Source organism: Eptesicus fuscus, chromosome 7 (genome assembly GCF_027574615.1).
Source record: "Eptesicus fuscus isolate TK198812 chromosome 7, DD_ASM_mEF_20220401, whole genome shotgun sequence".
Classification (NCBI taxonomy): domain Eukaryota; kingdom Metazoa; phylum Chordata; class Mammalia; order Chiroptera; family Vespertilionidae; genus Eptesicus; species Eptesicus fuscus.
The window spans coordinates 66,562,672-66,578,298 of NC_072479.1; the positions used below are offsets into that span (position 1 = coordinate 66,562,672).

At 35.3% G+C, this 15,627-nt stretch overlaps 1 protein-coding gene across 1 annotated transcript in view; it reads right to left on the bottom strand.

Annotated features, from left to right (window-relative positions):
* Nucleotides 1–1,072: 1,072 nt before the first annotated feature.
* CNTN1 (contactin 1) overlaps nt 1,073–15,627 on the bottom strand; it is a 129,966-nt gene continuing 115,411 nt past the window's right edge. The window contains exon 23 of the mRNA XM_008140559.3: nt 1,073–1,301. Within this exon, the coding sequence (XP_008138781.1) occupies nt 1,225–1,301 (77 nt within the window). The 3' untranslated portion in view covers nt 1,073–1,224. The remainder of the gene's footprint in view (nt 1,302–15,627) is intronic.

Sequence of the window (15,627 nt, forward strand, 5' to 3'; positions counted from 1 at the left end):
ATGAACACATTATTTGTCTCCTTCTGGCCTTTCAGTTTTGCATACCCTTCAAAGTACCATCAGCAACATGCAGATTTGGTATTTTTAGCCAGTTTTCGGTATTGCCTTGAAGCAGGAATGAGTTTAAAACTAAATTTTAAAAAATAAGGAATATTGTCGTTTTTCCAACCTATAGGTGATTTCTTGATCCTACACTTTCAGTAAAGATAGGTTTTTACTTAGAAATGCAGCACAAAAACCAAGGTACTAGAATATTAATACGTAATTCTGATACTTACTTAACTGTCATTTATTCCTAGTGGTATAAAGACTATCACATCTTGATTAAAAAATGGAAGCCCTCTACTTTTCAACATTCATTATTCCACATATGAATAAATACAGCAATATGATATTACTCTAAATAAGAGCTGTGATTTTTGAGGTTTCAAATTGATGATAAGAAAAGCATAAAATAATTTCACAGTAGAATACAAAAGTAAAAAATAACCTTCATATGGCATGGTAACTTTACTATTAAAAACTAACTTAAAAGAATTACCGATTCTAAAAATTAAATGTTTAGAAAATTACTTACTTTCAAAATAAGAATACTGATAATAAGTTCTAGAATTTGGTTTTGAATATTCCAAATCTTTCAACTCATTCAGTAAGATGATTTGGTAATGGGATTTAAGTCACAATGTTTCAGTTATACCCTATTCTTTTTAAGAAAACTGAAAATGTCATGAATGATAGGGGGCCATTCGAAAATATGCAGGACCCAAAACAGAGGGGATAGTACAAGAGACTGTATTACTCTTACATTTACCACATACAATCAACATTTCAACCTCTATTATATTTCACAACTTGTTATTGAATTTAAAGCACCTGTGTATGGTGATTTTACTTTCACTCTACAGCCTATGGAATTGAATTGAACACTGTAACTTGTCCCATTGGATTAAATCATGCAACTGTCACAGAATCAGGTTAAGTGGTTTATAAGGCATATTGGAACGAGTTAAAAATCATTTTATATCCATTTAAAAGTTTCTTTTGGATGAAGGGGTTCCTGAATGCCTCAGTCATAACATGTGTTGTAAATCAGTTGGATAGTTTGTTAAAGAATAATGTATTTGGCTTAGGATGGAGCCGCAGGAATTGGAAGAATCTATAGTCATCGCAGGGATGAAGGATGTTCTCTGAGCTGGGTCAGGAGCAGCAGCTGTCAGACCACATTCAGAATTCCAAGTGGACAAGGATGCCAAAGGCAGGCAGCAGTAAGCCAAGAAGACTTGGTAAGAGGGTGGATGTACCTACAAAGTAAACCAAAAACATGTATGAAATTTCACTGATAATAGACACTATTCTTATCAATGCTTTGGGGAAAGTCAGAATACATAGGCCTGAAAACCAAGTGGTTCCTTAACACACACACACACACACACACACACACACACACACACACACACACTGCTTCTCTATTCTTAGGTCATTTAAGAAAAACAGAAATATTAGATGAAGGATTTTATATGAGAGCACGTGCTCTGTTTATACATGTTCATGTAAATCATTTAAGATGATAAGATCACAAATGTTTGTTTTCTCCATGATCTCACAGTCCCAAATTCCTACCAGAAGGACCAGATCAAAAAACATATATAAATAAAAAAATCTATGTGACATGTTAAAAAATAAGATAAAGAGGTGATAGTAAAAATACTAATAAGGTTATTTGGGATAATGACATCATAGATATAACTAAATAGATATTATATAACTTCACATCCCAATGGTTTTAAGACATTTAGATGCTTATACACCATGATTTCAAAAAAATTATTTTGAAACTTTTATATACTGATTGATTTTAGAGAGAGAAAGGGGGAGAGAGAAAGAGAAACACTGATTTATTGTTCCACTTATTTATGCATTCATTGGTCGATTCTTGTATGTGCCCTGACCAGGGATCAAGCTCACAATCTTGGAGTACAGGGGTGATGCTCTTAAAAACTGAACTACCTGGCCAGGACCAACAGAAAAATAATTTGAATAATTGTAAATCATCTATTCAAATTTAACGAATAATTGCCCTGAGATGTTGTATTGTGAATTAAAAATAAAAATGATATAACATGCTATGGATTTATATTACATACTAGTGGCCTGGTGTATAGATTTGTGCACATTGAAAGGAAATTAATTAGTAGAAATACTTTAATATCGCTATTCACCCTTTCTCTATAATAGAAGTGTCAGAGATGAAAGAAAAGTAGTAAAATGTATATGAAAACATATAATTTGATTAATAAATAAGCAATAACAACATGATATAACAACAACAACCCTGGGAGGTTGGCCAGCCACAGGAGGGCTCCAGGGCGTGCCCAGCCCATCTTGCCCAGTCCCCATCGGCCAGACCCCAGCAGCAAGCTAACCTACTGGTCAGAGCGTCTGCCCCTTGGTGGTCAGTGTGCATCATAGCAACTGGTCGAATGGTCAGACACTTAGCATATTAGGCTTTTATATATATAGATTAGGCTAATAATTACATCCAGAAGGGCTTTTCTTGTGGTCAAGCAAGTTTATAGGTGTAGGTCCTGCCCACACTGGAATTCTTGAAAAAGGGATGAAAAATGTAACCAAGAAGGCATAGTATTCCTTTCCACTCTCTACAGCCACGAGGCCCCATCATCAATGAACACACTGCTGGAATGAGTGACAGGCTAAAAAGTACAGTCAACAGCTTGTAAATATGCAAATTTGTGTCAAGTGTTGGAAGTTTACTTTAAAAATTAAATCATTATTATTTTACCATGTTAACAGTGGCCTAAAACACCCCTTTATTTGGAATATTCCTCTTATATTTAGGAAGATTTGGGGAATTTCTCTCGAATCTATGGTCATTAAAAGTACATGCATTTTTCTCATATGTTAGAAGATTGTGTCGGTCTATCTGCATGCATGCATTCCCCTATTGCCCTGTTAGCAGCATTCATGCTACATGGAAAACATCATCTAACACAGTTAAAATAGTTCTTAGAAATAAGCAATATACTAAAGATCAAAAAGTGAGGGTAGAACTGGAAGTGCAATAGAAACAATCCTCAAATAGCTACTTGTAGCCTCATCAATGCTGAAAGTAAAGCTATCAATAACAGTGATTACACTAATCACTAATAGTGACCATGAGAGCTCCTATTTAGCAGCCATGAGACAGACACTATGCTGGCTCTTTATATACATTTTGACATTAATGCCACAGCCTAGAATAATAATGGTCGTATTATTCTGATTTTATAGATTATATAACATAGAATTTAGGTAAAATGACTTGTTCAAGGCCAAGGCCAGTAGAGTGGGCAGAGCCAAGATTAGATCTCAGATAGGCCTGGCTCCAAAGACCATACTCTATACCACTCTGCCACTTTCTGTAGACAGCTGTAAAAAGGGACCAATTCTAGAAATGCATAAAGACACTACACCCGGAACTTAATGTGTCAAGGCAAAGGCACAGAAAGAAAAGAAATGACATAGGGGAAGGTACAGCACCCAAGCATTTTGAAGAATCTTATTTTGTTGCAGTATTTTGTCCTCCATTTTTTTCTACATAGATATATTTAAAATATGCCACAACCCACATGCTATTTTGCTCTGATAAGATGAAGAATAATAAACCTCAATCATATTCAAAAATAAAAAGTCAGTAGTTTTCAATGTTTGACCTAATTTAAATGATCTGACCTGAAGACCTTTGTCTGGGAATGACTGCAGCAACTCGGCAATGCTCCCTCCTTGCACCACAAATTACATCAGCAATGAGCACACGTTCTTGTACTTGCCTGACTATGTGGGTTGGCTCAGTACAAACTGTGGCCGCGGAAAGAAGTTTAGTCAATTGTGGATGCCATTTTGAAGTTCTGGTGTTAGTATGAAAACCAAACACAATTTCATAATTTGTGGCTTCAACATCAGGATATTTGACTTATTCTAAATAAACTCTTCATGTTTATGTGTGTTATATTTAATTTCTCTAATGGCTCAAGCTTATGTAATTGTGGTCTTCATCTCCAATTCTCTTCCACATTCCAAATACAAATTAGAGACCTGACTGATTCACTATTTAAAGTCATTTCATATGTGGGATCCCTATATTCTTGAGGGATTTTCAATATATATTGGTTTTGTATCTAACAAAATGTATATCACCACACTGCTATCAAACATAATCTCAGTATTTACTTGGTAGGTAGTAAATAATGTATTTTCCTTTTCACATATGTACTGAATGTCAAACATGTAAAAAATCATCAATATCATGAATCGTTTTACCCTGTTAGAACAACTGTAAAGCCATTTTAGACTATTATAGCTATTCCACTGGATTTTCTTGATTTTTTAAAAAACTGAACTGCCCAGACTTATTTCCTTCAGGAAGGGTTCCTGATACAGGGAGGTACATACTCAGAAGAAAAATTCCAAGTAAATGTTAAGCAATGTTTAACAATCTCTTCATACTTTATGATAAGTAGAGAACTGCTCTAGTTAGTTTTTAAAACAAATCTCTTTTCTGATGCTTAAATTTGTACACCATGGTCCAATTCGAACTCCTTCTTCTTTGCTATTGCTGATGATGCCGTAATACTTGGAATTTTATTAGAGAGTGTCATGTCACTCTCTATGTTTACAATGGTTAAAGTCTCTAGATTGTGAACAACTTCAGGACAGAGAATATATTATATCCAAATCATATTTTTAGCTGTGTGGACTAAGTTCAGTATGAAGTGAGTACTTTGCTTTTAGTAACAGGAGCACAATTGAAGAAAGAGCTGATGTTATAGCACTTTGGGGCAACTAGAGAAGTTAACTGAGCACCTGGGTCTTCCATGTTTTGTATTTTCATCTCTTCTTCCTTTGCAGATTGCTTCATACACTTAGACTAATTTTTCAAGATACACAAGAGCACCAAGCTCACAATAATATATTCTCAAGATAAAAGATATGATATCTTTTAACCCCAACTCCAGTAAGAAAACTTTCAAGGAAAGATTCTGACTTGCAAAGTCTGGGTCACAACACAACCCCAGACCAATTACCCTGGCTGACTTAATGAATTTCTGTGATTGAACTGGCTTGGAACAATCTCCCATCCCTCAACCAATTCCTGTGGCCAAGGAGGCAGGGTTACAAGATGTCAATTTTTATTCTGATCGCAGGTACTTCCTACAATACTTTCCACAGTGAAAGGACTGTGTGGTTCCAGAAGAAAAAGAGGGATTCTGGGAAAAGAGAGAATACATTTCAATGCACACAGTGTAATGTAAATGCACACAGAGAGTCACCAAAAGTGTAAATGCACACAGAGAGTCACCAAAAGTGTAAATGCACACAGAGAGTCACCAAAAGCAACAGCACAATTCCTATCTCCTCAATTGTTGACCGTGTAAGATTTTTGTCAAGTAGCATGTCACAAGAATACTGTTCTGTCGGCAACTTTGGAAAATGTGCTTCGCAGTAATTAAGAAAAGTGTTTCATGCAATTATTCGCCTGCATTATTCATAACCTCTCTAATTGGCTTTCCCCAATTGCTTGAAGTTAATCAAGATAAGAAAAGCAATTGATCTATTTAGCTACTGAAAACTTAAAGAACATTTATATAAATTACTCAGAGTACAGGAGCCATTTTTATGAGTAATCCTTGAGAGCTATTCATGATAGGTGCAGCATTAGAATGTGTAAGACAAGGAACTAACTTTTTTTTTTTTTTTTTGGCTGAGTACATAAATCTGTATAGTTATATTTACTCTAAGATTTGGAATTTAAACAGTGATAATTACTACATAAAGGAAAACATGCTAAGAAATTTAATAAAGTACAGTGCCTGGGACTACGTAAGGTCTGTATTTCTGAACTTATTTATTTGTAGAGGAAGGCCTGTTGGGAGATTGTCATTTTACACATTTATTCAACCATAAGAATTTAGTCTGAAAAAAATGGTAGCGGTTAAGAGCTTTGTTTTTGGATTTAGCCCAACCTGTTGGAAATGCTGAGTCACTCCTTTACCCTTGTACACTCAGCAAATTATTTATGTCTGTTTTTCCATTTGATTGTTGAAGGTGAGGTGAGAAATGGTACTTATTTTCTTAAATTTATGGCAGACATGCATGAAAGGAGGAAGTGCTGTTTCTTCCTTTGAGAAACTGACGCATAATGCATGAATGAATTTTCAAAGATAATTTAAAAAATTCATGCACTCCCAATTTTTGTGCAGGATTTTATACTTGAGGCAAAAACAAATATGTTAAAATTTGTCTTGGCTACTGGAATTTTACAAAGTGTCTGAGACAAAACAATCTTTATTGGTTACTTCATTTCTGGAATTTTCATCTTGTAGTGTCTTTTCTTACTTGCATATTTTCTCTTGCATGATTTTCCCCCATAGATTCTCACCTGATTTTTTATCCTGTCTACATGTTATCCAAGAAAATTATAGAATAGAGCCAAGGTGCAAAATGTACAAATTTACAAAATAGTAGAGTTTTGCTTTCTTGGAAACTGGCATAGAATTTCTAATAAAACTCATGTAATTTAGTAAGGTTAATGTTAAAATTTCCTTTAGGCTATATACCAAAATTATTTTAATTAGTTGTCTAATGCATATTAAAAATTAAAAGAGGGCCCTGACCAGTTTGGCTCAGTGGATAGAGCAGCGGCCTGCGGACTAAAGGGTCCCAGGTTCGATTCCAGTCAAGGGCATGTACCTTGGTTGCGGGCACATCTCCAGTAGGGGGTGTGCAGGAGGCAGCTGATTGATGTCTCTCTCTCATTGATGTTTCTAACTCTCTATCCCTCTTCCTCTCTGTAAAAAAATCAATAAAATATATTTAAAAAATTAAAAGAGGTGTCTTTTTATAAAGTTAGTTGGTTTCTATTCAAATAGGTCTCTTGGGAAAAATTCTGAGACAGTTTTCAACTTTATATCAATTATTATAAGCATTAACTACCTGCCTTTGACAAAATGAAGTAATGGATATTTACCCCAATTTGTTTTAAGACTTTCTGGAAAAGAAAACAAAAGAGAAATGGATTTGACCTTTGAAATACAGTAGCTTTTTTTTTTTTTAACATCTGATGATTGTTTTTGCCTTTGGATACCTATGTTTTCATACTGTCTGTATGTACCAGCTTGTTTATTTTGCTTTTAATAATTTTATTTCCTTGTGCCTCCTTGAGATAGCAAACTCTAAGTTATGTGGAGAAATAAAAACAAAAGAACAGCTTAAGACCTACTTCCAGTTCTGCCAATAGTGAGTTGTATAACTTTGGGCAAAAAAGAATATTTTGACTCAAGATATGGCTCTGAAGCTGGTGTGATCTTTGGCTACTTAACTTGTTACGGATGTGGATTTTCCTTCTGTTAAATGATAGGGTTCAATGTTCTAAGTCCTTAGGTTCCTACTATGGCCATGAGTCTATGATTCTAAGCAAACCATATATATTTAAGAATATCAAGCATTGAGCCATAAAATTTGCAAACACATTTGTTATATTTCCCCTTATTTATGATAATCAAAGTTGATATTGCTTTATAAATATATATATTAAAAGCTTGATCATATAAGTGATAGTGGCTTTGATGGGTTTGTCAATCTGGTAAAACCCACTAATCTTGCTGCTCCTACTTGTTTGGCAATTATAAACCCATATGCCAAGCAAAATAGATTTTTTTTGGCGGGGGTACATGTCTTGCTGGCAGCTTATTCTAGCAGTCGTATTAGTTCCTTACTGTTGACTCTGGCCCTTTCCCTCCCAGAAAATGCTAGATTGCCAGGATGCATTCCTCTTTGAGAAAGGAGCAAGCATTTCCAATACAGTAAAGACTGATTATTTGCTGGGAAATGTAAAAGTAAATTCTAACTGCCTATTGGCCAACAAGCACATGCTCACACATACTCAAATAACCTAATTTTGACATCATTTGGGGGTAAGATGAGACTATAATTCTGAGGACTTTTAAAATTGGCTTGCCTACATCTTTAGAAATGCAAAGTGATGCTTCACAAGAGCATGGGATTTGAGGTTAGAAAGCATTCTATTTGAGCACTAGTGCCCTCACTTGAGTGTGTGTGTGTGACCTCTCACAAGGTACTTAACCTCTTGGAGCCTTCATTTCATTATCTGTAAAATGAAGAGCACACTACTTAATAGCAGGATATTTGTGATGATTAAATTAAAATAGTTTATCACCTAATAATTGTGAATTTGAAATACGAAATTTAGTTTCTTCATTTAAAATGTGACTTTATTTAGCAAATATTTAGAAAGAATATCCTGGACCATGAAGGAAAACTGAAGAAACCCAGACCTCAGTATGTGGATTCTTTTCTATAAAATGTGCAACATACATGTAATGGGTATCATGGATTTATTTATTTTTTTCTCATCTTATACAAAATCTTTAACAAGTAACATTCCAATTCCTTGTGATGAATTCACAGACAACCAGAGCTGGTGGAATGGATCAGTTCATCTTTGCATTTGGGTTTGGACATGGCTGTTTGACATAGCGCTCTTACATGGAGAGCCCCAGCTTTGTGGAATACATCACACTACCACCAGGATCCATTTCTCTCAACCTTGATTAATGTTCCAGGGACAGGGGACTTCAGATGCCCCATTCTATGTAATTCAACACAACAACACATGTTAAATTATTCCTTCCACTGCCCTGACTGACTTTGCCTTCCCCCAAACAGTTTTTGAGGCAAAAAAAAACAGCAAGTAGAGCCAGAGAGAAAGTTTAAGAATTTGTGTGTGTCTCGGGCCAAAGTGGAAGGATCCTCTTTAGTGCTGGGCTTGAGGGACCAGTTGAGCACATCTGTGACTAAGACTTTCTGGAAATTTGGGAGGCTACAGATACATAGCCCATTGGGTTCACTTAGGGATGAAAAAGGACTATTCCCCACCTCTCACAGGGACACACTGGCTCATTTGATAGCCTTGTCTCAGCTGGTATTTTAGAGTACTGACAATAAAGAGTAAGAATAAAACTAATTGGTCATGACAGTCAATTTTCCTAAATTTATTATATCTAATCAAAAGAAATTCAAACGAAGAGAAGCAGGCTGTTTATGTCTTCCCACAAAGCCCAATAAGCCCATCTCAGTTGTTTTACATAAATTTGAATAAACAACTTTTTTTCTGATTTTAATACCCAGGTTCAAGGTCATGGTGGGGCACAATGTTTATTTCTAGGTGAGACAATGGAACCAGAAAGGCCTACCCATCAGGCAGCTGACTATCATAACTATTTATTCATAGAGAATCTTTTTTGTATAGGCATCCCTAAAATCATAGGAAAGGTGACATATTTTTAGTAGACATACATTTGCCTGATTATTTCTAGTATCAATCTTTATGAGATAAATCATTCCCTAGTTCTAGAAAAAAATAGGTATATTGCCCTTTAAATTTCCTTAGAACATTCAAGAAGATGAGAGCTATGGGGCTGCCTCTGTCAATCGGTGCTATGATCCCCAAAGTAAAAGTTGCATCCAGTTCATGTGGATCCTTGTGGGGCTCTAGTTAGCAGTAGCCATTGAGTGGCTGGCCTACTTGGGGGTGATTTCCATTTTGGTTTCGGGTTTTATCAAAGTGTAGATGCAGATTAAGTTCAATTTAAATTTTATCTATGCTTCTCTTTTTAAATAAAATTTTCAACTAATGATGAGGAAAATTCCAAAATTTAAATATGCAGATATATTCATATGAGAATAATAAAAAGAAGATTTTTTTTTTCCCCTCACCGGAAGAATGAGGATATTTTTTCTCATTTATTTTTAGAGAGAGTGGAGGTAGGGGGAAGGGGGAGAAAGAGAAAGAGAAAGAGAGGAGAGAGAGAGAGAGAGAGAGAGAGAGAGAGAGAGAGAGAGAGAGAAACGTAAGAGAAACACATAGATTGGCTGCCTCCATATTGTGCCCCAACAGGGGCTGGGATTGAACCTGCAAACAAAGTACATGCCCTTGACCAGGAATCAAAACCTCTACCCTTAGGTCCATGGGCTGATGCTGTAACCACTGAGCTAAACCAGCCAGGGCAGAAGGATATTTTTTTAAAGTACTTAATTTACTCATAAGTTTTCTAGACAGTCTGGCCCATACCATGTCATCAGCAAATACCTGTTTAATGAATTGTTTTTATTTTTATCATTTATTAGTTGCCTACTCTGTTCAGGGAAGTTTGTAACATTATTTTTTTTCATTCTTATAACATACAGTTGAAGCATGTATTGTTATCCTCATTTGCAGATGAGGGTTCTATGGGTCAAATTTTTCCACCTAGGACAAGGCAAAAGTGGGTATTGAATTCAAATCTGATTCTAAGCCCAGTGCTATTTTTTCTACTCCACAGATGCTTCATTAATATCTCTTACTATAAATATGGTTAGAGGATGCAATAATCCAACCTTCCTTAACACAATGAGTTGAGAGTTGGAAATTACTGTCTGTATCCAAATACCTCCGTAGTAACTACAAGAGCTAAGGATCCTGGCCCCTCACTGGTTTCACGTGGTGATTCAGAGGCACAGCCACCTTGGAAGCTTTCCCGGGGTAAAACTGGGAGGAAAGTCCTATTTGATCTTTCTTGATTAATCTTTGCTTTGGGGCTATAACAAATGAGTGACTCACCTGTTTGAGGCAGTATTTTGGTATTTAAGATTTTTCTTCCTACTGTGTTCCTGAACTCATTTGTTTGTCAGACCCTGGGGCCTTGCTGCAGGATCCAGTGTCATCCATCTGTCAACAAGGATTAGTTGGTGCCTCAGTGTGTCTCCAGATGCATACGAATTTTTTGTAAGAAACTGTCTGAATTCATGGAATCTCTACAACGATTAAGCAGATCATAACCAGATGAATCCCTTCTCTTTTACTTCTGCGGGAGAAACGATTTCTCAGCTGTTTTAACTATGGTCTAAAGTGTGTAAGGAGTTACTGACACAATTCTCATTTTTCTAAAGAATTTCTGAGTTCATGCTTGTTTAGCTTCTCATTCAGGAGATATAAAAGTAGTCCAATCACTTTGAATGATATTTGCATGGAATATCCTTGGTTCTGTTGATATATTTTTCAGAATTTCCTTTCCAGTGAGAGGGCTCATTCTTAGTCTCATTTTCATGGTGGCAAACCCTGAAATTTTAAGTTATTTGCAAATTCTTCGTGGGTTCGAATAAGTGCAATAAGATTGGCTTTCATCATTTCTGCACGAAGTTTATTTAAAAAAAAAAAATCCAGAGTAGTTACTCCTTGCTAACTACCAGGAATTCTGAGAAATTCTTTAAGAAACCATTTTGTTTATATTGAGCAAGTCAAATTTCCAAACAGTGAATGGACACTAAAATTCTTCTTTCAACATCTCTATTTCTACCAGTAGCTCCAGTCTTCTAGTCATTCCATTATAAAATTTTGGGAGCCATTCACTTTTCACTCTTCAAAACTTGTGTCTCGTGCTTTTGTGTCTCTTCACAGTGTAGTTTATACAGAGAGACTCTTAGATGTTAATTGGTGATGATATGCTAAAATGTTTGAAATAACAGGCATTGGGAGAAATATTATAGAATTTAGAAAGAGCACAAGACCACTTCTCTCTTCGTCTGCACTCCTGGTTCCTATCATACTTTTATAAAATTTGCCCATGCTTCTGCATTACTTAGCTCAGTTAATGATGTTGCTTTTCACTTAGTCATTTACAACAGAAAATGCAGTCATTTTCAAAAATGCCTTTTCTCCCTCACTTGCAATATACCAACTTGGTCACCAAGTACAATTGATTTGATCTCCAATATGAATCTAGAATCGCTCTGTTCCACTCCCTCTACTGCTTCTGCTTTAGTAATTCAGGACCTCTTCACCTCCTGCTCAAACACAAGAAGAAAAAAATGAAAACCACAAATTCAATTTGCCCCCTTCTCACAGATTGACTATAACCTATACTCCAACTATATCTTCCTTATGTTCTTTGTTGGATCCTACATTCCAGATTCAGTTGCCATTCCTGATTGAGTTCCCACTTATTTCCTGAGACTGGAATGCCCTTCCATCCCCTTTTATGCCTTGAAAATTACTGCTGATCTCACAAAATTCACCAGAACGATCATCCTTTGAAACAATTATTTCCTCCTCAATGCTTGCTTCCACAACACTTAACATATGTGCCGCAAATATTTTTTTTCACTTGTCTTAATCCCCAGTGAGGTTAAGGCTTCTTAGCAAGAAACCATGTTTTTATTCACCTTCAAACTTGTAAGGACCAAGACTTACTTGACACATGTTTGGCACTCAGTATATTTTTGTGGAATGAGTTGAACTAATAGTCAAAATCTCTTTTCATTTTTTTCACTCATTTGGATTTTTCCCTTCTGCCATAGATCTACCCCTGATCACCCTTTCTCTATGCATGTCTCAGAAATACCATTCCTGAGAAAAAGTAGCATGAGAAATTAATTTCCCTCTAAAATCCCCCATGTGTTGTGGGCTCAAAATGAAATAATCATCCCATCTAACTAACATCTACTAAAGCTCTCAATTCATAAATGTGAACAAACATGGTCTTTAACTGATATTTTATATTCTGAGAAAGACTTTGCTAGCCATAGATGGATTTTATAATACAGATCAAAAAGAACATGGAATTCACCAAGAGAAATTAGCAGCACACTAAATCTTTACTACTATTTTGTTCTCTTGTGAAAGTTCTGCTAATGAAGGTGTAAGATTTACCACCTTTCTTGTTTCCTGTACTGATTGTGGCCTATTTTAAGTTGCGAATATGTTTAGAATATAATCCTGGACCAGAAAAGTGAGGCTATTCCTTTAAAAGAACATACTTAGATAATAGTTTAATTTGACTATAAATTTTAGTGCTTTAAATATTTTTTATATTTGACTCAGATAAATTTTCCTCTTATAAACTGTCTCAAATCATATTCTCACTGGGGTTTTCCATCTTTTGTCTAGCTAACTTTGCCTTATACATATCATGTTATGGGAAAAATACATATTCTAGAATGGTAGGCATTGCCAAAAGTTCTTACTTGGTTTATAGGGAAATGCTTACAATCAAATATGCCCTATGAAATATTTATAATACTGAATTTTCTATTATCAGTGCCCTATGCTTTATTCTTCTCCCACAATTATTGCTGCAGTTCCTAGCATAATTTGTTACTAATTTTATTTATCTCAAATTTTAGTAAAATAAGTCTTCTTCCAGAAAAAATAGTGGATATTAAAAAGTATGATATAATTTCAAATAATTGCATAATAATGAAGAGCATGCAATATTTCATACTTTCAATCTTTCTCTTAAGTTAATTTGCTTTATGTTTTAGGTTTCTCCTTGGATTACAATCTCTTCACAATCTTAGAATCACATATGCCAGCTATCTATTTGCCATGAAAATTATCACACTAAATATATTATCACTTTTTAATTTTTATTCATTTTTAACATTTAGATTTTATTAGCTCTCACACTTTAGAATACATTCTTTATAACTTTATATATCTTAAGGAGTATTTTTAGCTTATATTTTAATCATAAAGCATATATTGGAAATCTGATATATGTGTCTTATCCTTCTTGTTAAAATATTTATGATCTAAGTCTTTGAGACATTTTAACACACCAGTATTATTTCTAGATAATGGTTTTTTCTTTGCTAGTTTAATTAAAAAATACTGAGTCAAAATGCTTTGCCAGGTTCTATGGAGAATAAAATATATTTACATAGTTATGAAAGTAAAGAGTTATATTATTTTTAAAAAGCTTTGAGATATTTTACAAAGATAAATTATGATAAAGGAAAAAAGAAGACAATTGAGAGGAAAGAGAAGTTTAGGAAAATTGAGCCCTAGTTGGTTTGGCTCAGTGGATAGAGCATTGGCCTGAGGACTGAAGGGTCCTGGGTTTGGTTGCAGGCTGGATCCTTGGCCCTGTTAGGAGGTGCATGTGGGAGGCAACTAATCAGTGTGTCTCTCTCACATTGATGTTTCTTTCTCTGTGTCGCTCCCCATCCCTTCCTATCTCTCTAAAAATCAATGGAAAAATATCCTCAGGTGAGGATTAACAAAAAATAAAAATAAAAAATTGAGACAAAGCTAAAAGATAATTATACTAAAACTAGAGGTCCGGTGCACAAATTCGTGCACTGGTGGGGTCCAGCCAGACTGCCTGATTGGGGCCGATCAGGGCCAGGCTGGCTGGGGGGAGGGGTCAAGAGAGGTTGGCCAGCCAGCCCCACCCCCAATTGAGGTGGGGGAGGCCGATCTGGGCCGCAGTGTGCGACAAAGCAACCGGTCGTTCTGGAGTTTGGTCGCTTGGCTTTTATATATATGGATAGCAACATCAACATCAACTGATGTTACCACTAATATTACTAATATTTATTAAGTGTCTATGTTGTTCCAGGCACATTTAAAAAGCACTGTATCTATATTCACATATTTTTAATTAAAATACATAATGCTCTATAGTAGTATACTGAGCTAGAGGTATGTTGGGATGTGGCTCTGAGTTTTGGCCAGGCAATGCAAATAGAGAAGCAGATCAGTCATTAAGTTCACTATCCAAAAGACAAGAGCAAGTAATGTGCTTCTGGTCCTAAGACCAGAGAATGGACCCAGCGAGGTAGATATCTGGAATAGCAATCCATAATAGATGCTAACATAGGACTGGATTCAACAAATAAGAAAAGTGTATTTACCAGAGGGATTGTATTTTCTTCTCCCCCACCTCCACCCTGAGTTCTTTTAAAAGAGAGTAATGTATTGAAGGAAGATGTTGATAACCTAGTTAGGGTGTGTGTGTATAAAGAATAAGGTTTTTATTACATATGCTCCAATAAGTAATATCTAAGCTGCCTACAGAAGAAACTAGATTTACTTATGTATTTTGTTATCTTGAGTGTGTGTGGGTGTATGTTGGGACGGTGGTGGTGATGAGAAGATGAATTTTTCTAGAAATTGGACAGAGTGGTCCTCTTTCTCACCCTTCCTCTAATAAGATTTCATCCTCTCCATTAAATAGTGTCCATTTTAAGAATATTAATTTAATATTAACTATTGAATTATTTTATTCAAATATTTATTTATTAGTGTGGCCCAGCTTACTCACTCCTGTAGCCCTACCTGAGAGAATTGCCAATCATGGTTCCTTAAAAGGAGAGCACTATGTAGTACAGCAAAACCTACCCTCAACAATTATGAAATAATGTGATAATAGATTTGATGTAATTGTTTTTTGTTTCTGGACTCTTTTATATAATGTTCCTCAGTATAAGTCAATAATATAATACTAAACTACAACTTAATAAACATTCATTCTATAAGGTGCAAAACAATGTCTTTTAAAAACACAGCTCAATGAAGTTTTGGATTGATCAATTCAGAAAATTGATTGTATCTCCTGGAACTGGAATGAAAGGGGTATGTATGTACATAAGTATGCATTCTCCAAGGTGCAATATGGCCCCATGGAGGTGAAAATGTTTTTTTATGGGTGAAAAAATCTAAATATAAGCTATTATAATGGCTTTGCATCTCCAAAGGGCTACAGAGCATAAACAGACATGCAGCACATTCAT